The sequence below is a fragment of the Bubalus bubalis genome, chromosome 10 (assembly GCF_019923935.1).
Source record: "Bubalus bubalis isolate 160015118507 breed Murrah chromosome 10, NDDB_SH_1, whole genome shotgun sequence".
NCBI lineage: Eukaryota > Metazoa > Chordata > Mammalia > Artiodactyla > Bovidae > Bubalus > Bubalus bubalis.
In genome coordinates this window covers 41,607,152-41,632,672 of record NC_059166.1, presented here as the reverse complement: position 1 = coordinate 41,632,672, position 25,521 = coordinate 41,607,152, and the positions used below count along the sequence as shown (strand labels likewise).

General features: G+C 37.4%; 1 protein-coding gene across 4 annotated transcripts in view; it reads right to left on the bottom strand.

The window, feature by feature from the left end:
• Window positions 1-8,198: 8,198 nt before the first annotated feature.
• Window positions 8,199-25,521, bottom strand: part of ZNF292 (zinc finger protein 292) — a 96,589-nt gene continuing 79,266 nt past the window's right edge. For 3 of the 4 annotated variants that reach the window (XM_044924265.2, XM_006041743.4, XM_044924266.2), the window contains 3 exons: window positions 24,101-24,237; window positions 22,172-22,313; window positions 8,199-17,755 (listed from right to left, as the gene is read on the bottom strand). In XM_044924265.2, coding sequence (XP_044780200.2) covers window positions 10,613-17,755; window positions 22,172-22,313; window positions 24,101-24,237 — 7,422 coding nt within the window. In that variant the 3' untranslated portion in view covers window positions 8,199-10,612. Of the gene's footprint in view, window positions 17,756-22,171; window positions 22,314-24,100; window positions 24,238-24,714; window positions 24,805-25,521 lie in introns of those variants that run through there. The other variant, XM_006041746.4, reaches the window with a different exon arrangement.

Here is a 25,521-nt window from a genome sequence, read left to right as displayed (position 1 = left end):
AACAAATGAACTTATTAACAAAACAGACTCAGAGACTTAGAGAAAGAACTTATGGTTAGCAGGGTGGAGGAAAGATGAGGGGCAGGGACAGATTGGGAGTTTGGGATTGACATGCATACACTGCTATATTTAAAACAGATGACCAACAAGGACCTACTGTATAGCGCTGGAACTCTGCAAAAACCTAAATGGGAAAAAAATCTGAAAAAGCATATGGGAATATGTACAACTCAATCACTTTACTGTACAGCTGAAACACACTGCTAATCAACTATACTCCAAAATTTAAAAAAATTTAAACTGTATAAAAATAAAAAACATTGAGTCTTCTAACACTCCCACTCTCCCCCCAAAAGACCTCCAGTCCCTTGACTGTTCAATTTTCTTCTGTCCTCTTAGCTTTGTTTCCTACCCTAACCAGGATCGACTCACTGATGAAATACCTGTCCTGGGACTATGCAACCTCTTCCTTCTTCCTCCTCTATTCAAATTGAGCAGCACTACTGGAAATACTGCAAGATTATGTTCTAACTTAGCTGGGTTTTGAATGCTCTATCAGCAATCCTTGTATATATAGCCTCTCCTCCTATTCTACTAACATTTAAGTTGATTTCCTACTTTTTCAAGGCTTGCTGTGGGGCAGCAATGCTGTTTCCTAGATCATCATTCCTACTTAACAGACTTAGTCTAGATGTCCTTTCTATTTGGTAATGCTGACCTTGGCCACCTATTCTTGAGGCAAGGTTCCATCTACTAATCTGTCAACTTTTGCCTCTTTAATGGGTACCTCCCCAGTGTGCGCGTGCTCAGTCCCTCAGTCGTGTCTGACTCTTTGTGACCCCATGCACTGTAGCCAGCCTGGCTCCTCTGTCCATGGGATTCCAGCTACCATTCTATCTTCTCCTTCACAACCAAACTTTCCAAAAATAGGTTTTTACAGAGTCAAGCTACGAAACTGCCAAGGTCACCAATTAACTTTCTTACTACTAAATCCAGAGGATACTTGCTTCCTTTTAGTTTCATGATTTTTCCTATTTCTCTTAATCTACTTTAAAATACTCAATTAACTCACCTCAGAGTTCAGCCCTAGGCCCTTTTGTATACACTCCTCTAGTCAATCACCCATTCACAAAACTGCTCCTCTTCCAGTCTCATCTACCTGAATAAATGGTATTTCTTCAACCATTCAAGCCAAAACCCTGGAAATCTTCTCTACTTCTCCCTTCCTCTTCCTTTTCCATAACTCATAATGATTTAAGTCCTGTCCAATATTCTAGATCTCTCAAGTCCATTCACTTTTCTCCTTCGGCCATCACCATTCCACACCAACAGTATCCTCTCTCCCCCAGATGACTTGGAAAGCCTTAACTGGTCTACTTGAATTCCCCAGTAAGATGCTCTCTCTAATAGAGTGAATTTTTAAACTTGTAAGAATTTCATTGTTTCGTTTTGAAACCCAAATGTGAACCGAGGATAAAGTCAAATACAATTAGGTCTAAGACACTGTGTGATGTGGCCCTTGCTTATCTTTCCTTGTTCACTTTAAACTCTTTTCAGCTTTTTGCCATCTCCTCAAGTTATTCTTACCACAGCTTTTCATATTTCCCCATAGCCTGGAGCTTTCTCTTTCCCTCCCTCAACATCTCCTTCTTCAGTTAAACCTTTAAATGCTTCCCCTCACTACAGACCATACAGTATCATATTCTCACCTTATTAATCTTATGGTATCCCTAGAACTAGGAAATTATAATAATTGTATAATTCTGAGCTCCATGAGAATTTGAATAATCTTCCATTTAAGAATTCAATAAAATTTTACTTCTGTTAAGTATGTTCTGTTATGTTCAAGGTACTGGACTAGGTACTTGGCATAAAGTGGTAGGTGATCTAATTAGAAAGATTTCTGCCCTTGTGCAACCTGTAAGTTGCTTCTGTGGCATGGGTGGTGAGATTTCAGCAAGGTAGAAAAAAAGCAATTACAACTGAAGATGAGTGGTATCAAGGAAATTGGGTGCTGTAACACTGTTAACTGGCCATGTTACAGCTGGGGCTACAAAGCCTAACTTGAGAAACCTAGGTAGTGACTTTGGATAGAGAGAATTGGGAGAGGAATAGGTTGAAGGCAAAGCGGGGAACACAATGATTTTGGACGTGACATGCTTAACTGTGATGTAGACAGCTGAACATGAAAGCCTGAAGCTATAAAAAGTTTGATCTTTGGGTTATGAATTTAGGTGTGACAGGCACACTGGTAACACTGAACTCCACAGAATGGACTGCAACATCCAGAGTGTAGAGACTCACATGGAGCCAAAGGTCAGGTCCTAGGAGAACTAGGATTGGATCCAGTGATGAAGCAGCCAGAAAAGCTAAAGATAAGGAGAAAACCAAGAGGAAATGCAAAAAAACCAAGAAAACACTTTAAAGAGGAAGTCATCAACCCTACTGAATGCTCCTGAGGTAGTAAATGAGAAGAACCAACAGCTATGACAGCATGGAAGAGACTGCTGATCCTAATGAAAGTAATTTCAGAAAACTTGTAGGGATATACAAAGTGCTGCTGCTGCTGCTAAGTCACTTCAGTCGTGTCTGACTCTGTGCGACCCCATAGACGGCAGCCCACCAGGCTCCTCCGTCCCTGGGATTCTCCAGGCAAGAGTACTGGAGTGAGTTGCCATTGCCTTCTCCGATACAAGGTGCTAGTACATGAAAAATGGAGGTAACTCAAATTAGTTATGATGGGAACTAAATAAAATAGGTTATAGTTGGATGGGAACAAAAGACCCCTCTCCTTCACCCCTTTCTTTAAATAGCAGCAGCCATTAGGGGCATAAATACTGATGAAACAAGAATAGTTAATTCAAAGTTCTGAGAAAGTGAGGAGGGACTGACTTTTCCTAAGTAGAAGAGAGTGCAGATATCAATGGGTTTGTAAATTTAGGGATGAAAAGCTGAGAAAGTTCCTATCAAATTTTTGCATTTTTCTCAGAAAATTTAAAAATTGCCAGGTAGTTTTGGGCCTATTTGAGATTGTTAACCTGCCTTTTGTAATAATTTTCTCCCATTCAACTGCTCAATAGTAGACAGAAAACACTGAGGGTTTTCCAGATCATGATGTAAAGGGAGATGCAGGGGTATGGTCTGAAGCTATCTGTAAAGTGGAATCTAGCCTCTAAGCCAGACCAGATAAAGACAGGAGTGAACTGGCAGAGTGATCAAGTGGTGGGATTAACTGTTAGTTGTGATGAAGTAGAAATACTTTTTAGTGGAGGGAGCTCAAGCAGATGAGCTGGAAAGTTTGTGGTTGGAGAAATGGAATTTTAATTCCAGACTTGGAAGTGATACAGGTTTTGATTATGTCAAAGCACAGTGCTCCCATTTATGGGACGATCACTGCAATGAGAGGTACCTTTAATGAGCAAGGTCATTAGGAAATAAAAGAAGATATAATTTGTTCACTGAGTGGTAGGTTGGGAGGCAGATAATTAACCACAAATACAAAAATTAAACACACTGGTATAGAAAATGAACACATGAAACTTCACTAGAGTGATCTGGGTGACTCTCTGAGAAGCTGCCATTTAAGCTGAGTTTATAAAAATAGAGGAATAAGCATTCCAAAGAAAATGTGTAAAGGCTTGAGGTGGTGGGGGTGGGTAAGCTTACAATGTGTTCGAGGATGTGGAAGCATCAGGAAAATGGGAAATCGGATGAGTGTCTGGAAAGATTCTAGTTCAAGATGGTGGAGCAGAAGGAGGTGCACTCATCTCCTTCTGTAAGACCAAAATTGCAACTAGCTGCTGAACAACCATTGAGAGGAGGATGCTAGAACCCAACAAAAAACGATAGCCCACATCCAAAGACAAAGGCCGCAAGGAGATGGCAGGAGGGATACAATCACAATAAAATCAAATACCATACCTGCCAGGTGGGTGACCCACAGACTGGAGAACAAGAATACCGAAGTTGTTCTTGCACTGTTGTGAAAGTTCTTAACCCCAGGCTTCCCAGCCTAGGGATCTGACAAAAGAACTGGGACTCCACAGGGAATCTTGCCTTGAGGGCCAGCGGGATTTGATTATAGGACTTCTAGAGGACTAGGGGAAATAGACTCCAGTCTTGGAGGGCACAAAACCACCAAAACTATCTGCTAGTGTTGGAGGGCCTCCTATGGAGATGTGGGTCAGCAAGGGCTCACCACAGGGATGCAAACACTGGATGGTCACCCTTGGTGTAAACCCTCTTGGAGCTTGCCATTAGCCCTACCATAGAGTCTGCAGGCCCCAGGGCTGGGTTGCCTCAGGCCAAACTACTACAAGGCAGGGAGTGCAACCTCACCAATCAGCGGATAACTGTATTAAAGCTTTACTGAGCAAGGTCCTGCCCACCAGAGTAAAACCCAGTTTTCCCCATCACCAGTCCCTCTCATCAGGAAGCTTACACAAGTCTCTTAGCCTCATCCATCAGAAGGCAGTCAGAAGAAGGAGCAAGTCTCACAGTGGCTAAAACAAAAACCAAATTAGAGAAAATTAATCATGATAAAAAGCAGAAAGTTATGTCCCAGATGAAGGGACAAGATAAAACCTGAGAAAAACAACTAAAGAAGTAGAGAGGTGCAACCTTCCAAAAGAATTCAGAATCATGATAGTGAAGACAATTCAGGATCTCGAGAAAAGAATGGAGCCAAAAGACTTGAGAAAACGCAAGCAATGTTTACCAAAGAAGCAAGCAATGTTTACCAAAGACCTAGAAGAACTAAAGAACGAACAAACAAGAGATGAGTAATACACTAGAAGGAATCAAAAGCAGAATAACTGAACCAGAACAGATAAATGACCTGGAGGACAGAATAGTGGAAATCACTGCTGTAAAACAGAATACAGAAAAAAGAATGAAAAGAAATGAAGACAGCTTAAGAGATCTCTCAACAACACTGAAAGTGAAAGTGAAGTCACTCAAGTCGAATTGGACTCTTAGCGAACCCATGGACTGTAGTCTACCAGGCTTCTCCATCCACGGGATTTAGAGTACTGCAGTGGGCTGCTCTTGATGAAAGTGAAAAAGGAGAGTGAAAAAGCTGGCTTAAAACTCAACATTTAGAAAACTAAGATTATGGCATCTGGTCCCACCACTTCATGGCAAATAGTGGAAACAGTGGCAGATTTTATTTCTTTGGGATCCAGAATCAATGCAGATGGTGACTGTAGCCATGAAATTAAGACGCTTGCTCCTTAGAAGAAAAGTTATGACCAACCTAGACAGCTTATTAAAAAGCAGAGACATTACTTTGTCAACAAAGGTCCATCTAGTCAAGGCTATGGTTTTTCCAGTAGTCATGTATGGATATGAGAGTTGGACTATAAAGAAAGCTAAGTGCTAAAGAATTGATGCTTTTGAACTGTGGTGTTGGAGAAGACTCTTGAGAGTCCCTTGGGCTGCAAGGAGATCAAACCAGTCAATCCTAAAGGAAATGAGTCCTGAATATTCATTGGAAGGACTGATGCTGAAGCTGAAACTCCAATACTTTGGCCACCTGATGGGAAGAGCTGATTCGTTTGAAAAGACCCTGATGCTGTGGAAGACTGAAGGTAGGAAAAGGGGTTGACAGAGGATGAGATGGTTGGATGGCATCACCAACTCGGTGGACATGAGTTTGAGCAAGCTCTGGGAGTTAGTGATGGACAGGGAAGCCTAGTTGCTGCAGTTGATGGGGTTACAGTCAGACATGATTGAGCATAGCTGAAAACTTTCCGAACACAGAAAAGGAAATAATCAACCAAGTCCAGGAAGCACAGAGTCCCAGGCAGGACAGACCCAAGGAGGAACACACAGAGACATACAGTAATCAAACTTACAAATATTAAAGACACAGATAAAATATTAAATGCAACACATAGTAAACACGGGGAAAATGACAAATGACCTACAAAGGAACTCCCATCAGGCTATCAGCTGATTTTTCAACAGAAACTCTACAAGCCAGAAGGGAATGGCATGATATATTAAAAGTGATGAAAGGGAAGAAACTACAGTCAAGTATATTCTACCCAGCAAGACTCTCCCTCAGGTTTGACAGAGAAATCAAAAGCCTTCCAGACAAGCAAATGTTAAGAGAGTTCAGCACCACCAAACCAGCTTTACAACAAATACTAAAGGAACTTCTCTAGGCAGGCAGGAAACACAAGAGAAGGAAAAGACCTACAGAAAGTAAACCCAAAACAATTAAAAATTAAGAAAACGGTAGTAGGATCATACATATGGATAATTACCTTAAATGTAAATGGATTAAATGCATCAACCGAAAGACACAGACTGGCTGGGTAGATGAAAACATGTGCATGTATGCACTTCCACTTACCACATGACTCTCAGACTCCCCAAATTATATGTAATTATTTTATATTATCATGTTAATCATGTTCCCATTATGGCTTACAATTATCTTTTCTGTCTGGCTATTGATTATGAAACTGATAAACGTCTTTTACTCTAGTGAATAATGTAAACTCACTTAATACCATTGTATGATTGGTCAACAGAAAAAGAATAAAACTCTATTTTCACTGAAATGCTTCTGTGGTGGCTCAAATGGTAACGAACTTGCCTACAATGCAGGAGACCTGGGTTCAATCCCTGGGTTGGGAAGATACCCTGGAGGAGGGTGTGGCAACCCACTCCAGTGTTCTTGCCTGGAGAATCCCACGGACAGAGGAGCCTGGCGGGCTACAATCCATGGGGTTGCAAAGAGTCAAACACAACTGAGTGACTAACCACATTTTCACCAAAACTAGGATATAACAGAAAAACCTATAATCACCTTTTAAAATCCAGATGCATATCAGAATTATCTGAAATTTTTTGAAAAATACAAATGCTCAGGCATTGCTTTTTTCTCCAGAGCTCCAGATGTTTCTAATGAGCAGTCATGTTTAAAAACAACTGTACTACACAATGATCTTTTATCTAGTATGTTTTACTTTTTCTATTTCATATTCAGTCCTCCAGTTTCATTTAGTTTGTTTTTCAACTTTTCCATCTCTTGTTTTTTATGATCTTTCTGAAGTCTTTATCAAGTGTAGTAGGAAAGCTTTTGTATACATATATATATAAATGCATTATATATGTATTAGGAAAATAATGAATTTTTCCTAAAAAAATTATGACATTTTGATTCCACTAGACTATGAGTAGAATGTTAGATTTCTAATTAAAAAATAGATATGAAACAAAGGTTTACTGTATAGCATAGGGAACTATAGTCAATCTTATATTTCACCATCACTGAAGTCTGAAAAATTCCCACTTTAACATTTAACATCTTTTCTGTACAAAAGTTGCACATGCTAAGACACACTGGGTTCTTTAACAGGACATCTAATACAGTTTAGAAAACTTCTCTGATCACTCCCATCACCTTCCCATGCACTGACATCACACACACTACCCACTAATTTTTGCCTGAACTATTTCAAGTTTCCCAACTTTTAACTTCCAACTTACCCGACCTATCCTCTATACTGTACCAACTGCCTTTCTAAAATTGGTACCTGATTAGATCTTTCAACATAAATGCATTCAGTAAGCACTTACAAATCAAAGCATAGTGAAGATAACATGGCATACGAGAACCTTCATGACCTGGCCCATCTGCCTCTTGGGTTCAGCTTCTCCAACTCCCTGTTTCCACACTGACCACCTTAATACTGCAAACGCACTACGCTACTCCCTACCTACAGCCTAGAATTCCCTTTTCCCCTCTGATCAGTTGCTGACCTCTCACTGATCTTTCCAGACTCATCTTTCTATAAACACTCATAACCACTTATCTTTTGCCCTGAAAACAGAGCATTTCCTCAATATCTCTAGCTTTTATGTAGTTTTAATAGCTATAGCAACTGTGTTTGCTTACCTGATCAAAATTTGCCCTGTTAAACTCTCTGTCCAGCGGTTTAAAAAAATAATTTACTTATGCTGACTGAATTTGACATTGCTGAAAAAATTCTCAAAACGTTACATTTCACTTAACTCGATGTATTTTGAATAACATGTTCTGACTGGTAAGATTCAAATTCTCTGGATTTAGAAGAGGGGAAAAAAAATCCACTTTTCAAACGATGAAAGCTTAGGCAAATTTACACTGTGGGAAGAAAATATCTCAAAGACAAGGCATTGAGGAAAAGTATACCATGAAAAATATATACTTTTTGATTCTTTTTTAATACTTAGGCATTACATTCCGTATCAAATTTTACCAACATGCTGTTGCTCTATAAATTCATTATTTATTTTATACCATAATTTGATTTTTCTGTTCCATGCTAAAAAGCCCACTATTCCATAATTAGTTTTAGCATACAGTACCTGGAATATAAAAAAATTAACTCAATGTTGGCAAATCTCCCCCACTGACACGTAGGAGAACAATTACAGAAACATCTAGTGGTTAATTTTCTTAAGCTAATGAGCAAAAGAAAAGCCCCAATACATTGGCATTTTTCCTTAACAGGTTCATCACTACATTCATCAGAAATAAACCTATTTGCTGCTGTACTATAGAGCAGTTTGCCAAATGCCTACCTTTAAGAGTTAGGTCAACTTCTAAGAAAACTGTACGGAAACATTCAGTTGTTGACAAAAATTTAATATTAAAATTACTCAAAGTTAAGTTATTATTTAGGAATAAAACATGTATTAATCACCCATAAGAACAATTTTTATTTTAATAAATAACAGTGGGCTTACCAAAGGGTAGAGATTTTAATGCGTCAAGTTTTATGCATATTGGTAATAAACCTTAAGGAGGTGAAACCAACTATTCCATATACCCCATTTGGCCCTAAAAATAAAACTATAATATTTTAATAATAAAACTTAAAAAAATATTTCCCAAAAGAAAATAATTCACTCCTTGACCATGCTTATTTATTCAGAGTACCAGCAATTTCAGTTAATATTAAGTGCTTCATTTTTCCTGCCAAGTCTGATGTTGCACAGGGAATATACACATTTTCATATCACAATATCATCAATATCTCAGGCAATAATATTGTGAATGTAACTGGTTTATAACAAACAAAGTCAAAAATCAATGCTACTATTCATGGCAAACAGAAACAAAAGTAAATTTGAGAGAATGTTTTCTTTTGTTTCCAGTACTGATTTTAGTTGGACTTCAAATAAAGATTCATAAACTCTCCTGAAATAACCTCTATCTCTGGCCATAAATCCACAGTATAAATATGGTGAATAAAGCTAAACTATAAGAGCTAACTATATACTGAATAATCAAAATAATCAATTATAACAACTAATACTGTTCTGGAAGACCAATCTAATGAAAAAAGTATCATTAGATATGGCAGGAAAATACAGACAAATCTGTACAATCTAACATCTATAAACAGTAAAATCAAAACATCCAACTTCCTTATAGAAAGTGTTTTATCTATGTAATTATAAATGTTTAAGGAACTCTTGCATTTTATAAACACAAGATGGGCTCACTTTGATGATACCAATTTTAAGATTTATAAAAATGTTTAAAAAAATCTTTCCACAAAAGTTTATACAGTTTAAAGCTATACACCAATCTATAAATCTCAGAAAATGGGGGAGAAAAAAACAAAACCTTTATAAGATCACATGTATAAAACAAGAAATGAAATGTGATTTTATTTAAGGCAATACTGGGCTACTTCACAAATCACCACCTCAAATATTTACACTGCTCCACACTACTAGTTTCTATCACATTCACAAAGGATTTTTTTTTTTTTAATACCAAATGTTTAAAATCTTTGATGTAGGAAATCCTTTATTCACATTCCCATTATATTTCATGGAATCATAGTAACTATATCCAATTGAAAGCTTTGAAAAAAAAAATTGTAGCTATAGGAAATTGCTAAAGAATCTGCTTTAATTTCACATGTATACCACCCAAAAAAATCCTGGAAGGTAAATTTACAAAGCAGAGCAAGTTGCTGATATAATGTGCCTACTCTGTGAAAAGTACATTTTTTTGGGAGATCATCTTATAAATAAATGTTTTATGTAAAAAAAAATCAATGAACTATGGCAGAGTTTCTAGTTTTTAGTTCAAAAAATTCTTAATTTAAAACAATAAAAGAACAGTTTTAAAAACTTGATCACTTGGTTAAAAATTAAAATTCCAAATATAAACGTGTCATTTAATAGTTTAGACTTACACACTGCTGGTGGCAGCAAATGATTTACAATAATAAATATATACAAAAAAAGGTATCTACAAAGAGTACTGTTACACATGAGCAGTGACCTGGTGAGACAAATCAATCACACAGATAACTCAGTTTAGTTCATGAAAAGGGCAACTGGCTGATAGAAATTTGAGGTTTAGCTCAACTATTTACAGTAACTAAAGTATGGATTCTGTTCCTCAAGTCCCATAGGGATAAAAAAAAGTTTTACATGACAAAACGTCATGTTTTTTTTTTTTTTTTTTCTTTTTTGGCCAGGTTAATTCACGTCAGCAACAACAAAAAATAACGAAAAGGTTTCACAATTTTAGCATGCTTGATGGCTTCCTATTTAAAATAAAACTGTAAATAATGTATTTATAGCACATCAGTTATCAGTACTGCCCTCTCCCTGTGGCTTTGCCCATACTGATGTCTTTCATAACAGACACATCTGGATCATTTGAACGTACTTCAAGTTTTTTCAGACTGACGGTAGGTTTCATTTCCTGAAGCTGCTTTAAGACAAGCTCAGTGCAATCTTTCAGAGTCTTGTCTAAAACAATTTTTACATTATCACTGCACTGAAGCTGTGTTGGATTGGCAAACTGTACAAAAGTTTCACTTTCTTTACAAGAACATATATGATTTCCACCAGTCACAGCAGTCTTGTCGACATTTTTTCTTGAATTTGAATGGGATCCTTTTTTACTCCCACTATTGGGATGATCTTTGTCGGTATTTTTCTTCTGTTTCACTGCAGACTCCTCCAGGAATTTGAGAAATGATACCTCAAATCCCATTGGTTTAAATGAGCTCCAGTCAAAAGACGCAGGGTGCTCCTCAGTGGTTTGAATTGCAACAGCAGTTTCTTCTTCCTTATGTATACTACTTAATTCAACTGCTGGTGCTGGTTCGGCTTTTTCAACTTTTCTCTTTTTATTTTGGGAGACATTTTTTTCTTTATTAACTCTCTTCAAATTACTTGCTTTTAGTTTTTCTGACTGGCAGGGGTTATTTTCCTTAAAATCATTACTTACATTTGAAGAGGTCTGAGGCTGGGTCTCCACACTTGTGTTGTCTTCATTTATTAATTTGGTAATAAATAATTCTGTTAGTTCATCCACTTCATCTTTTTCATTTTTTACAACTTCCTTCTGTGGAACTACAGCTGTTCTTGCATTATCATTGCTCTCTGATACACTTGTGTCAGAATCCTTCACACCACTCTTTTCAACCTCTTGCTCAGAAGCTTCCTTTAATTGTGAGCTGCAACACCGTTTGAAGACAATGAGGAGATTGCGGTGTTGTGATGTAAATGCCTTCGATAATTTATGGCATTTATAATGTCTGATTATATTGCTTTCACTTGTAACAACCGACGTACACCCCTTTATCATACATGGATACTGGGTGACAAATCTGCTCGTACACTCAGACAAGGCATCGTTTCTAGCCTTTATAGAATATACATGCTTTCCACGTTTCAGCGAGTAAGGCTTATTTTCTTCAATCTGCACAATCTTTGCAGTCTTGTTTTCCAAATTATTTTTTTTCTTTCGTTTGGTCTTAGGCATTTTGACTCCTTCCCTTCCAGATCTGTATTTTGTTCCCCGGTGTTTAGACTTAGTCTTTTCTTGGTTTGCTTTGCTTGATATATTTTCCTGACCAGGTGTTAATCTTCGTGGCCGAATGAGATGAGCTTTATGTTTGTCATTATGCTTATTAAAAATGTGTCGGAGGAGATTAGACCGGGTTGCATATATTCGGTCACAGCCTTCACAGTCGCACTTGTATATGCCATCTTCTTCAGTTTTACTTCCCCTGGCCCCGATTCCATGGTCTGCCTCAAGATGAACAACATAGTTCAAATATGTGGTAAATGAAGATTTACACTCTGACTGATCACATGGAAATTTCCCTACATCCACAGAAGCGGTCATACTTTCAATTTCTTCAGGCGACATCTCGTGAAGCTTCATGTAGTGCTGTATTAGGCCAGTAATTGCTTGGAAAATTCGAGAACAGTCACTCACCTGACATCGAAATTCTTTCACAGTTTGCTTCGTTTCAATTTCTTCACTCTCTTTACCAGCTTCACTCTCCTCTTCAACCTCTGCAGAAAATGCAGGTAGATCTGATTTGTGCACAGCCTGGTAATGCAGAATTAAGTTCTGCTGTATTGTGAAAGCGGCAAAGCAACCCTGATGAACACAGCGATAAGGTCTGTAGGGACTGTATCTTGTGGGAAACTCAGGAGACTGAGAAACTGGCTTCTTGCGTTTCCTCTCCTCCTTTTCTTTTTTATGTCTCCTAACTTTCCGTCCTTTGGTTTGCACATTTGTGAGAGGATTTGTATTACACTGTTCTGAAGTAATTGCAATCACTTGAGAAGAACTTTCCGTTTTTTCAGGACTTTTTTTTTCTAGAAGTTGTTTTTCTGGGATCACCGCTATATTACTGAGGGTATTTTCTTTCATTGCTCCCAATTCTAAAGCAGGCTGGAATTCCCTTTTATTTTCCTCTGTCAGAGCTAGCTGTCTTTTCACTTGTGTAATTCGTGGGGCTGATGAATTTTCACTCTGAGACTTTCTTCCATAAGGTCTTTTTATTTTTAATTTGACCATTTCTTCTGTTGTAAAATGATGTACCAACTGACAGTGTGCCCGAAGATTAGAATTTCTTGTAAATGTCTTCGTACATGTAGGTACTACACATTTAAATGGAGCAAATTTCAACTGATTCTTCTTAATTTCAAGAATCATCTCTGGAGTGTACTGATGAATTTTACCGTAGTGCTTAAACAGTGCATCTTTTGTCATAGCACTGTAATTACAGCCTTGGTTTTGACACACAAAGGGTTTATTAACTCTGTCATTAAACTGAATGTTGCTTATAATTTCAGAAATTGGCTGAACAACTGTGACATTTGGAATTGATTTCACAGGAGTGGGAGTCAGTGTCACTGATGTATTTATCAGTACACACTGGGGTGCTGGAGTGGACAGGTCATTTTCTAATTTTAATTTCTGTAAGCCTTCTAAAATCTCCTGTATTTGATCCTCCTTATGTAATACTTCAGACTGAGGAATGTTACTTTTTGTTGGCATGACACCTATGAAGGAGGAAAACTGAGACGACTCAGATAACTTGTTATTTTGTACAGTGTTTACTGAAGGAAGCTGAATGTTATAATTTATTTGAGCATTCTGTGATGTTTCACCAATACCCTGAGATCCATTTTTTACCTCAAGTATCTGAGAATTCATAGCACTTTTAATAATTTCAAGAGTCTTTTCAAAGTTTTGTATGACATTGTCTTCAGAGATCTGCAAGTCAGAATTTATTGAAGGTGTGCATGAATTCAAAGCCATCATTTGGGAATCACCATTTTCAGTTTTTAATGTTAAAGGAGCTAACACTGTATGGGACTCAAGACTGGTTTTGAAGTTTTCTTTCACATCAGTCATAAACAACTGATTGTCAACATTATTTAATTTTTGTGTTAGATTTTCCACCAAACCCTGAGGTTCACAATTGGGAATTACAGTGGAATGAAGGTTAGTAGTTGGTATTTCAATACTCTTTGCTATAAGTCCCATTGCTGTTAAGTCACTCGTTACCAAGTTTTGGGGAGTATTAGGGGCAATTAGTGGAGGAGTAACTTTCTTTCTTCTCTTAGAAGCACTGTTTCCCTTCTTATTTAAATGACTAGACCTTGTGTTCTGAGGACCACTTATAACTGAAACACGAGAACTGCTACTGGTAAAATTTTGTGATGGCCCGCTAGAATTAGGGAATGAACTAGAACACAAACCATTTTCAACAGTCTTTAGTAGTAAGTCGTTTGTTGGAAAAACAGGCAAACTGCTGCATTCCTCAATGGAGGAAGTTTTGGGGTTTGGTGTCCCATTCTGGTCTGTCAACACGGGGCTTGGGTGGCACACTGTCTGCAGCAGGGTTGGCACAGGTGGATTTGGCATCACTGTTGTGTTTACTTGTGCTGTGTCAGAGACACAACCTGTGGGGACGTGAGAGAGCACATCGGCACCCTCAAATGTACTGGGAATGCCAGCAGTTTCCAAAGCCTGTTTAATGATTTCGCTCCCCTCTTGACTAACACTTGTATTAAAGCTAGTCACAGCAGTCCGAGGAAATGTATTTGGTAAAAATGTTGAGGAGCGGTTTTCGGCAGCAAGAAGTTGCAGGAATGCTGGATCTTTAAAACATGCTTCTGCACTGAATGTAGACTGTTGTGGCTGCTGCAAGTTCACGGCATTTGTGGAGAGAATCATGCTGGCAAGAAGAGAAGGCTGCCCATTATTCTGTAGAAGTTCTTGAGCAATTTCTGCTCCATCCAGTGGTTTACAGTAAGATCGCTTAGACAAGTGTCCACCCAGAGATCTGGGGTTAGTGAAAGCCCTGTAACACCTGCTACAGATAAATTTCCCATCTCTGATGATTGCCGGCCATTTAGCCCTTTTGTTGTGCTTAGGTTTTCTTTCCTTCCCATTTGGGCCCCGCCCGCGGTCTTTTTTCACTTTTTCTGGTCCAGGCTGTTGGGCACCAGTGCCACTGAAGTCATTTGCAACACTGACTTGTGAAGGAAAAACTGCATTCTCGCCATTCCCTCCCTTTAGAAAGGAGGAATTGGCATTTCCTTCGATCTGTGAAGAAAAATGACTTGTATTATTTTCCAGTTGGGAGAAAACAGAGTTAGTCCCACTGTCTGCTGGTGAAGGGAAGAGAGACACTGAGCTGCTTTCTGCAGGTAACGGAAGGAAAGGATCTGAGCCGCTGTCGATATTCAAAGGCAAAACCGTTTTGGTTAGGTCTTCCATTTGTGCTGGCAAGGTGGTGCTAGATAAAGTCTCCATCTGGGAACATAACAGACCACCACCTTGTTCGTTTTTATCCTGAGAAGGTATACTTGGATTTATGACACTTTCCACTGAGGGCAACAGTGGAGCTGACACACTCGCTAGATGAGCTGGGAAAATGGATGATGAGACATGCTGCAACTGAGGAGAACAGGCAGGAGTCCCACTGGCTTTGGTCTGTGGTGTAAAAAACGCATTATTAGAGCTGCTCACCTGCGATGGCAAAAAATAAACAAACTTTCCATTATTTGGTGTATTTAAATTGTTAGCTTTCTGGCCCCTTTTGCTTTTGCGCTGCATTTTGAATGCTGCATACTGGTCGGGGTGTGCTGTCTTCATGTGTTTCCCAATACTCTGTGAAGAGTTGTAGGTTCGAGTACATCCCTCAACCTGGCAACTGAATTTCTGAACTGGCGCTTTTGGAGGCACTGATGGAGTTCCTAAAGAATTACTGAGGTTGGGCTGTGGTGGAACAAATGTGATACTTTCCAGCGTCTTCAGAGGTAAATTATAAAGACTGGATGACGTTTTAACATTACCTCCACATTCAAACTTGGGAGTTGGCAAACTGTTCTGAAACCCTGCCTGGTTTTGCACAGAAAAGGTCATCAGGTTGCTCACTTGTCTTTCTAAGTTTTGTGTGGTCATGCCGTCTATCTTGAGGGCTTCTGAGGCCACTAAAGAATTCTGAGTAATCTGGGTTTCATTAAAACAATCCTGTTCCTTTCTCTCTTGGAAATCCGTGTGACACAAATCATTATAAGCATTTTCAACTGGTATATTTAAGTTTGTGACCAGTGATTCACCAGTGCTTTCCACAGTCGAGTTTTCTTGCTTTCCAAAGTTCTCCTCGATCCCCTGATTGAGGGACACCTTAATGGACACGGCTACTTCACTGGCCTGAAGCAGAGGAGTAGGAGCAGCGTTTCCCAAACCATTTGGCAGTGGTCCATCAGCCTGCCCAAGCTCCGAAGCAGAAATCTGGTCTTGCTTGGTCACAGGTGATTCTGCCTTGCTTTTATCCCAAGCACCACTTCTATCAGCTGGGATGGTGTTTTCAACACTATTTTCTGAAGGAAGCATGGATCTTTCCTTCTCAGCATTCCCTTCTGTACTCTGATTTACTCTGGAAGGCTGAACAGAATCTCTGGCTGAATTAAGTTGGTCTTCAGGAGGCAGCACTTCTTCAGGCTTATTGTGATCTTCCAGATGCTTTTCAAGCTCACTCTGAGAACGGTAAACTTTACCACAACCTGTGAACTTACACGTGTAGGTATTATAATGCTGTGCTTCATGGTCATACAGTAAATAAGCTTCTGAAAAAATTCGACCACATTTAGGAAACATGCACTTTGCTCTAAAGACTTGATGTTCCTTTCGGTGGGTTAAGAGCTCCGCATAGCTGTTAAAACCAGCCTTACACTTCATTTGTATACAGATGTATGGTTTACTGCCACAGTGCATTTGTAAGTGATCATTGAGATGAGTAACACTTACAAAATGCCGCCTACAGTACTGGCAAATAACTTTTTTGCTTTGCATTTCAAGAAAGCGCTTGGCATCTTCATTATCCTTATGTCCCTTTACGTGAGCAATTAAATTTTTAAAGTACTTAAAGCCCTTTTTACAAAAAGTGACAGGACAATTGAACTCATTAACAGGTACTGGTTTCTGGACTGGGATCATCTCTGGCTCGTAAGATTTGTCTTTGTCGTCAGTTTCATCATCTGAGCCGTCATTGTCATTAAACACTATGAAATCTGTGGAATAGAGACTGTTCTTCTTGATCGGCCGCTGCTCCTGCTTGGCCACAGCATTTGTCTTCTGATTCTCGTTGGTAGCTGTGATCTTAGGAGGCCTTCCCAACCTTCTTAATGGTTTCATAGCTGCCAGTCTCTCTTTACTTGATTGTTTAACATGCAACGTGACGTGAGGGACAAAAGTTTCTTTAGAATTAAAGTTCTTTGCACATATGGGGCAACTGTAAATCCCATCTTTGTAATGCTTTTGAGCATGTCGTACTATTCGATGACCAAGGAACTCTTTGTCACATAGCACACAATACTGCATGTAGGCTTGCCAATTCCTGAACCGAGCTGATATAAATCCCCTCTCTCTTAACTGTTTTATCTCTCTCTTTTTCTGCTTTTCATCACAAATGTCTCTAAGGCCAGAATTAGCACCAATTCCACCATTCACAGAAGTGTCTTTACTATCTTCCTGGTAGTCTGCTACTTTCTCATAAACCTCACTGTCATTTAATTCATCTATTGAAGACACAATGGATGCTTCTTCTCCCATTAATGCCAGACACTGTCGTTTTAAAGTTTTCCAATCCCAGAATTCTGGATCAAAGGGCCACTGAGTTTTCAATACAAGTAAGAGCTCACAGCGTAGAGAATTTGGTATTGGAAGATTCTCTTCATCATATTTCTGGTCTGGCTGGTTATACAACATTTCCACAGCATAATATGCATCTACTGTAGGCTCAATAAGAAATTCACTCAGTTGACAAGCACGTTTAACTTCCAGATCATCAGGCAACAAGCATGAAATGGTCTTGCAGATAGATATTTTCACTTCAGTGTTTTCTGTAGATTCCAGGCGAAGAGCTTTTACACACAGCTCTATACAAGTGGCAAGTCCAGCTCCTTCAGTCTGTGAACAAGCAAGCAAGAAATGTTACCTTAATTTACACTCATCAATGCAGATTTGTGAATTTAGTAATTTTAAAACTGAGGTTTGTTTTCTCAGATTTTGCAATAGACCATCTATGAAGATAACCCCTCCCAAGCATCGTGGCTGTGGTGTGTGTGTGTGAAATGAGCTGTAGAGAATAGCAAAAAACATAAACATTGGTAGCTAAGACATGAGTATAAAATCATGTAATGGCCCAGCAAATTTGGAAGTTATTTAACTTCTCTGATCTTTTATATCACAATATAAAATAAGAGATCAAAACAGCACTTAAACTTAATCAAACTGCTGTGAACGTTAATAGATATCATGGATCTAAAGTATCACGTCTGGCACATAGTAAGTGATCAAGAAACATCATTAACTTTATCGCAAATTTCATTTCCTAAGTTTGTATTTACAATCCTTCTGAAAACAACAACCCTCTTAGTTCAGTTATAAAACTGAGAATGTCCCCATATTCCTAACTCATTAGCAATGAAAAGAGATTCTCACATTTGAGAATAAAGTTCTTTTTTTAATACTGGGAATCCTAATTTGATCATAAAGTGAAGTGAAGTGAAAGTTGCTCAGTCATGTCCTTTGCGACCCCATGGACTATATAGTCCATGGAATTCTCCAGGCCAGGATACTGGATGCAGTGGGTAGCCTTTCCCTTCTCCAGGGGAGCTTCCCAACCCAGGAACTGAACCCAGGTCTCCTGCATTGCAAGAGGATTCTTTACCAGCTGAGCCACGAGGGAAGCCCAAAATTGAATGCCAAATAACCTACCTCATGACTGGAACATCCTAAGAATAAGGAATAGCAGAAGACACAACAAACCTTTTATCCTTTTGAATTAGCATCTTGAACTATTATGATAATATAGCAGTAACACAGGTAAGAGTCATTTGAAAAATATATGAAGAGATAAAAATGGGTTTTAAAAGGCTAAAAGAGAACAAACAATTGAAAAATAAGCCAGTCACAAGATGTGGCCACATCCAGGGTAATGAAATATGTGTGCTTTAGACCAAAGGGCAAGGAAGTCAAAAGAAGTTCAAAAGAGCTGAAAGGATTTGTATTTTCACAGGTTAAGAAAACAAAATATTTTACTGAAAGGGAAGCTTAGATTTGTGGGCCAAAAGGAGAGTGAGCGAAACAGGCTGAGAAACTGAACTGGCCATCTTAATGATGTAAATCAATTTGAAACCTTAACAAATAAGGCCAACAAAACAGTATCAAAATTTTTGTTCTTGTGAGTTTTTTATCATTCTGTGTATGTGTGACTGATGATTAAGTTTACAGGTAATATTCAATTCATAAACTGGTTATATGACAACTATCTTTAGAGTTGAGTAGAGATTGAGGTAGGTGAACAGTGTCAGAACTGAGTTAAATTATAGAACACTGAACTGGTGTCTGGAGAATCAGAGGAGTACTTAGTGTAGGAAAAAAATCACACACGTGGTGCTCAGAAGCACTTAGTGAGTAGCGAACAGAGGAGAAAACAGTTTTTTTCTTTAAACTACTTTTCATGCTTTTTTGGTTACTAGGAACTTTGACCAACACTACTTGAGAGTCTAATAGGTAAATGGGTTAGAGGGCCCTCTTCTTTCTTCACTCAGCACCTACTCTATACCAGAGACTCTGCTAAGCCATGTGCTCTTTCCCTCTCAGGAGTCTTGATATTCCACTATTAGAGAAAGACACATTACAAAGCAACTGGTAATGTGTCTTGGCAAAAATGAGGTCCTTAAGGGTAGGGCTTTATTTTTTCAACTCTTTGTCTGCAGGGGTCTAGGAAATAATAAATAAAATGATGAACTAAGTTATTCGCTCCATTTTCTTTACAGATCTCAATTACAGTTTAAGAAGGAAATAATTATTTTAAGTCATTATGTGAGTAGCTGGGCAATAATTCTCAACAACTCCTAGAGTTTTGAGGTACAAAGGGGAAAGGGGTACACCACATAAACATTCCTGTTCTTTACTGTTCTTTCCTTTACTGTTCATCCCTGTTCTTTAATCCTGAAAATGAAGAGAAGTTATTTCAGGAGAGAAAAAAAAGCAAAAGATACATGTAAGATTTACTGACCAAATATAGATCTTAAAAGATCAAAGACAGTAAGAATGTCTGCCGGACCCTACTTTCAAAAATAAAATTATACATACAAATACTTCATGTCATGCTACATCCTAGCTTTCAAGGATCCCTAAGACCTGTTTGGCATCCCATCCCACACAGTGGTAGCACCTTTGGAAACTGTGTTTTGTGTACTTTTAAAGTGGAAACCAAATGCATTCCTACAAGGATTACTATTACAAAAGAAATTAGTTTTGTAAAAGCTGGATTCTGATTTTTGCTAGTAAATGAATGGAAACACATATGCAATCTGTTATCACTTCCCTTTAGAATTTTGTCTAATGTACTGTTTAATCCATCTATTGTTTTCATGTCTATGATTATGTTTTTGTATTTCTAAAAGTTCTTTTGACTCTTTTTAAAAATCTGCCTGGTCATTTTATAGGACCTCTCTCTCTTTTTCATACTTTCATTCCTTATTTTATTTCTTTAAATATATGTATTTTATAGATTTATCAGACTGTATTTAAAGAATTAAGCAAATGACTCCATCATTCTGTCTACTGAAATTCATTCATGTTGGATTGTTTTGTATGCTTAATAGATATTGATGATTAAATTATGTCTTTAAATATATGTAATTTATATACTTTTTATCCTTTAAAAAGTTTAATCCTACTGTTAGTTCTCTCCTCAAAAACTGCCCATGGATGACATTTTCATTGTAAATCTTGATGGTGAACCTATCTTGAGAAGAACTTTATCAAAGAATCATGTATTGAAGGTATGTTCCTCCAAAGTAGTTCTTCAATTTGCTTCTGCCAGGGATACTAGGCATTTACCAGCCCAGGACTTCACGCTTACCTTTTCAAATATTATTTACGTAGGGGAGCAAACTCTACCACCCCAAAATGTGTCTCTTTGACAGGAGGATTATTTTAGGCTGATTGTTTAAGAAACAGAAGACTAAGAAGGTTTTTCTTGTTACCCCCCAAAACTCCTCTTTATCAACTAAAAGAATTTAGAAAAAGGGCCTGTTCCTGTAACAGAGCTATCCCAGATGTATCTGCAAAGAACATGGGTTGGGCATGGTAGAGGAGACTCTACAGGGCCTGGAGATCAGAGTCCACTGTGTCCCCTTGTCTCTGCAGGACCCAACAAGCACTTGCTTTTCCATTTCCATGTGAACTGCCTCCTTTTGCTCTGAAGGCCCAAACCGCTACTCCCAACATCCTCTCTTTGTCTTTAACTAAAAGTGGTATTTAAGGTGAGGATTTTGGCCATTTTGGCGAGCTTCTTAGTTTTCCTGGGCCTCTCCTATGTGTATCTGTTATTAAACTTTTGCTTGGTGTTCTCCTGTTAATCTGCCCCATGTCTGTTTAATTCTTAGAACAACCAACATAACTAAGAAGGAAATGAAGAGGAAAAGGCCTTCTTCCCTGACACTCACTTGATGTGGGGATTCCTGGTTATAGTGTAGGGTAAATGTGGACCCTAAATCTGTGTGAGGGCAGACCTATGGTTACAATTTATTAGGGAAAATATTTTCCTTCTCTGACCCATAGTCCAGATGGACACGTACAAGGTTCCTGACCATCATCTGTGTTCAAGTAATATTTTCCTAGTTCACTTTGCCATGAAATTATAGTATTTTACAAGTTAGTGGAGAGGAGGTGGGGGACATGGAACTCAGTTCTAAATCTCCAACTTAAAAGGGCCCAAGATTCTATCTCTTATCCCTGTGTGGATATAAAAGTTCAAACCCCTTAGCCGCTCCAAGTTCTAACACACCCCACTCCCCAGCAGGTTAAGAGAACCCTAGCCTCAGCTCAAAGTTTCTACTCCAGTTTTTAGATTCTTCTTCTTTTTGAGCCTAGGGAATTCTCTACTATTCTTGTAATTAAGCTGCTAAGCACTAAGAACAATGGTTTATTTCATCAAGTATTTCTTGGTCTTTTGTAGAAGAAGGAATTTTAGATACTGTAGTCTGCCAGATGGCAAGCAAAGGAAGCTGTATTTCTTTTTACACTTTCTAAATTTACACAGAACCAAATTATCAAAACAGTGTAACACCTAGAAGAAAAACCGTGGAATGATAAAATATGAGTATTATGTATACATTGCTTGTCTTTGGGCTAAGAGCAAGCCCCTGGCTCTTATTTGCATTTTTAAGTTTCTCTGTAACAAGTAAAATTAAGGACTAATAAGAAAATCAATGTTCAAAGCATTAAATGAAATAAAAGTCACTGGAAGTCCACATATTAAATGTGTAATTTACATATCTGAAATTAAGATACCTTGATCATTCTTACCTCTGAATTAATAACTTTAATCAGGAAGAAAATGTGATATACTGTCTTGGTTAACAAAGAAAGTTGACGACACCTTTCTAGGTACACTTGAATAGATGGTTCTACTCTCTGCTGTAATTTACTCCAAAAGAGAGTGAGTTCCCTAAAAAGAAAAAAAAAGTAAAAAAGTAAGTTGGAGGTGCACTGTAAAATCATGAACTTAGTCTAGTAATTACATTTGAAATTAAAACTAGTTTCAGATTCTAAAGCTATATGTGGAATGAGGTTTAAAAGAAAAAGACTCTCAATTTTCTAGAGACTTATTAAATAAAATCAAGATATGATTTATCATTTTATTAAGATTTTTCAATCTCAAAGAAGCACTCACTACCTTTTACTAGGAAAGCACCTGACATTTAAATAAGATACATACCTGACATTTAACCAAGATACACACACCACATCTGAACTTTAAAAGTAATAAGAAATGCAAAATACATGTGTATATATAAAATGCATCAATGGCAAAATGATTTTTAAAAAGCATTTAATTTTTATCTTCTAATAATTTATTATTAGATAATGTTAAGAATCAATGATGACATAGAACCCAGAAGAAAATAACTGCTCTGTGCTACCACAGTTAGAAAATAACCCTACTGAACTGAGAAATTTTCCACCTTTTTACCTATCATCCTATTTCTCTCTGTCCTCCACAGTTAACTTCCACACAAATCTTTGCTACTTCAAGTATTCTCCATACAGGCCTTTCCAATTAGCTCCTCAGTTTCCAGTCCTAGAAACTTTGCCCTTTTCACCATCCACTTGAATAACCCGCTCATCTACTGGATTTTAACCTGCATACTGAGGACTTCAAAATCTGTCTCTCTAGTTTTGACCACTTTTACCTCTTTAGTTTTTTCTAAGAATTCCCCACTTTGATCTCTCCTGAAACCTGAAAGTTAATACATGAAAAGGATAATTAACATTCTTTTTGGTTCACTGCCCTTCTAATTTAACACATCATTATTACTGACCCTATCTATCAGTCTCTTCAAACATTTCTCTCACCTCACCCCATATCCACAGGAAACTTTCCTAACTTCCCAGCTGAACTACTTACAGGCTTTCTAGTTGATTTTTCTATCTCAACTCAATTCCCTGTACTGCCACTTCCTACCATGAGCTCACCCTCACAATTCAGGTAAATATTCTTAAATTTCAGAATGTTGTACACTAAATTTTCTTTTGTGTTTCCACAATACAAGCACAACACTGAAGACTAATAATACAGTCGACTGACCAGATAAATCGCCAGTTTGAGCTAACACCAACTTAAGACAGCTGATCTTAAGTTTTTTGATTTAACTGAAGTAATTATCCCTGCTATCTGTATCCTCCCAAAAGATGATATATTTAACAGGTTTGCACACTAGGGAATGTACCATATGAAGAAATGTGTATTGAAGAATTTAGTGAAGTATTAATAGAATGACACCTCGTAAGTGGGTAAATTAACTGTATTTCTACACATTAATGACTAGCACCTAGTTATGCATTAATAGCAAAAAGTATGCAATATGCAAAAGAACAATACATACATTAAATTAAAGGTGCCTTACATAGCTGAAAACATTTTTATTGTAGCATTAAATAAAATAAGCCCTTCTTTCATCTTCCAAAATTTAAAGTTTTCCTAATTATAACTCATCATTATATGATCATTACTGGTATACTAAGGAATTGTGTGGTCTCTTAATATAAAAAATTTTTAAAGTTATAATATGAACTACTCGATAATCAGTTTACACAGCGTATAGTATCTGAAAATAAGCTTTTTTGTCTTGGTAACACTAAAAAGACTTTTAAAAATATGTTCTTAAGGTATCTGCACAACCTATCTGTAATCTTATTTAACAACCTTCTCTTTTCAAAAGAAAATCAACTCACCAAGCACAGTACATATCTCCCTGTTGAAGCTGACGTGATAAAAATGCAGTACATAAGACAAGAGCACTTTTTTCATCACCCTCAGATTCTAAGTTACAGATCATTTCTAGGGCATCTTTGCAATCAACTTCTGAAATCTACAGAGAAAGGATACAGAAATATGCCATAAAATGGTTTTATGTTAGAATATATAGTAATATACTTTACAATTTTTATTAATATGTACAGATCATTTTCTTTGGCAAAACCTCATTAACTCATAAATTGGCAATTCATAATTTGTCATGACTGGGCTACTGTTTAAAAAAATAATCTTTATTCAAGTCAGAGAACCAATGATTTTCAAGACCTTTACAACTATTCATTTATATGTAAATAACTAATGCTAATTATAAGCAACCTCTACCCATTAAATCAGGTCTATAATACTGAAAAAGAAAAGCTGCTACTTGTATTTTTTCCCCTTTATCCAGTAATTTAAAAAGCATTAGAATGAACAAAAAGACAAACATTTACTGGATATAGACTAAAAAACAAAGTGTCTATTCATCAGAGGGAATAAAATAAAACATGAAACATTTTATGTAGCTATACCACTTTTAAATGAAGCTCACCTCAGTTTTCTATAAATCTCCATTATTTTTCTTTTCATATATATTCATTCCATCTCAAAGCTTGTCAAGTCATGCATGCATAAGTATAACCTAGATGAAGGCAACTTGCTTCATTTAATTATGCACTTACATCTATTGCTTATTTTTTAAAAATTAAAATTTATTATCTCTACTACAATGATTTACTACATAAAACAATCAGAATTTACGTATGATCTCTAAAAGTATTTGCTTTAAGATAAAGATGTGACAAAGAGCATACAATCCCAAATCACTGGTGTTCCACAGAATTAACATGGTACAACTGTCAAGTGGCAAAAAGAATTGAAGATCAATACAAACCATTAGCACCCATGTACCACAGAGCTAACTATACATCTCTCTGTTAATCTCTGTGTCTCCTCATTAATTTTTGAGTACAGGAAAAGTGTGTGTGTTTGTGTGTGTCTGTGTGTAAAATGTAAGGTGTTTAGAATTAAACAAGTGTGTGAATGGAAATGGGGTAATCCTGAGGTTTGATCTTTGACAACAAGGATAAAGACTGCAAGGGGACAGATTCAGAAGTTCCATTTTACACAGTAAATCAAGCTAGAAAACACTAAGACCCAACTCTGAATCTATGTGTTTAACAACAATCACTTCTTAAAGTAAATATGAAGTTAGTATAAGAGTTATGACTAAAACCCAAATCCTGGAATTCCTTGGCACAGTACTTTTTCCATTATTCCTGTGTCTGCCTCTTTTGTATAGATCTTTATCTATAAGGAACCCTATGTAAACAAACACAAAAAGGGCTGAACAATATAT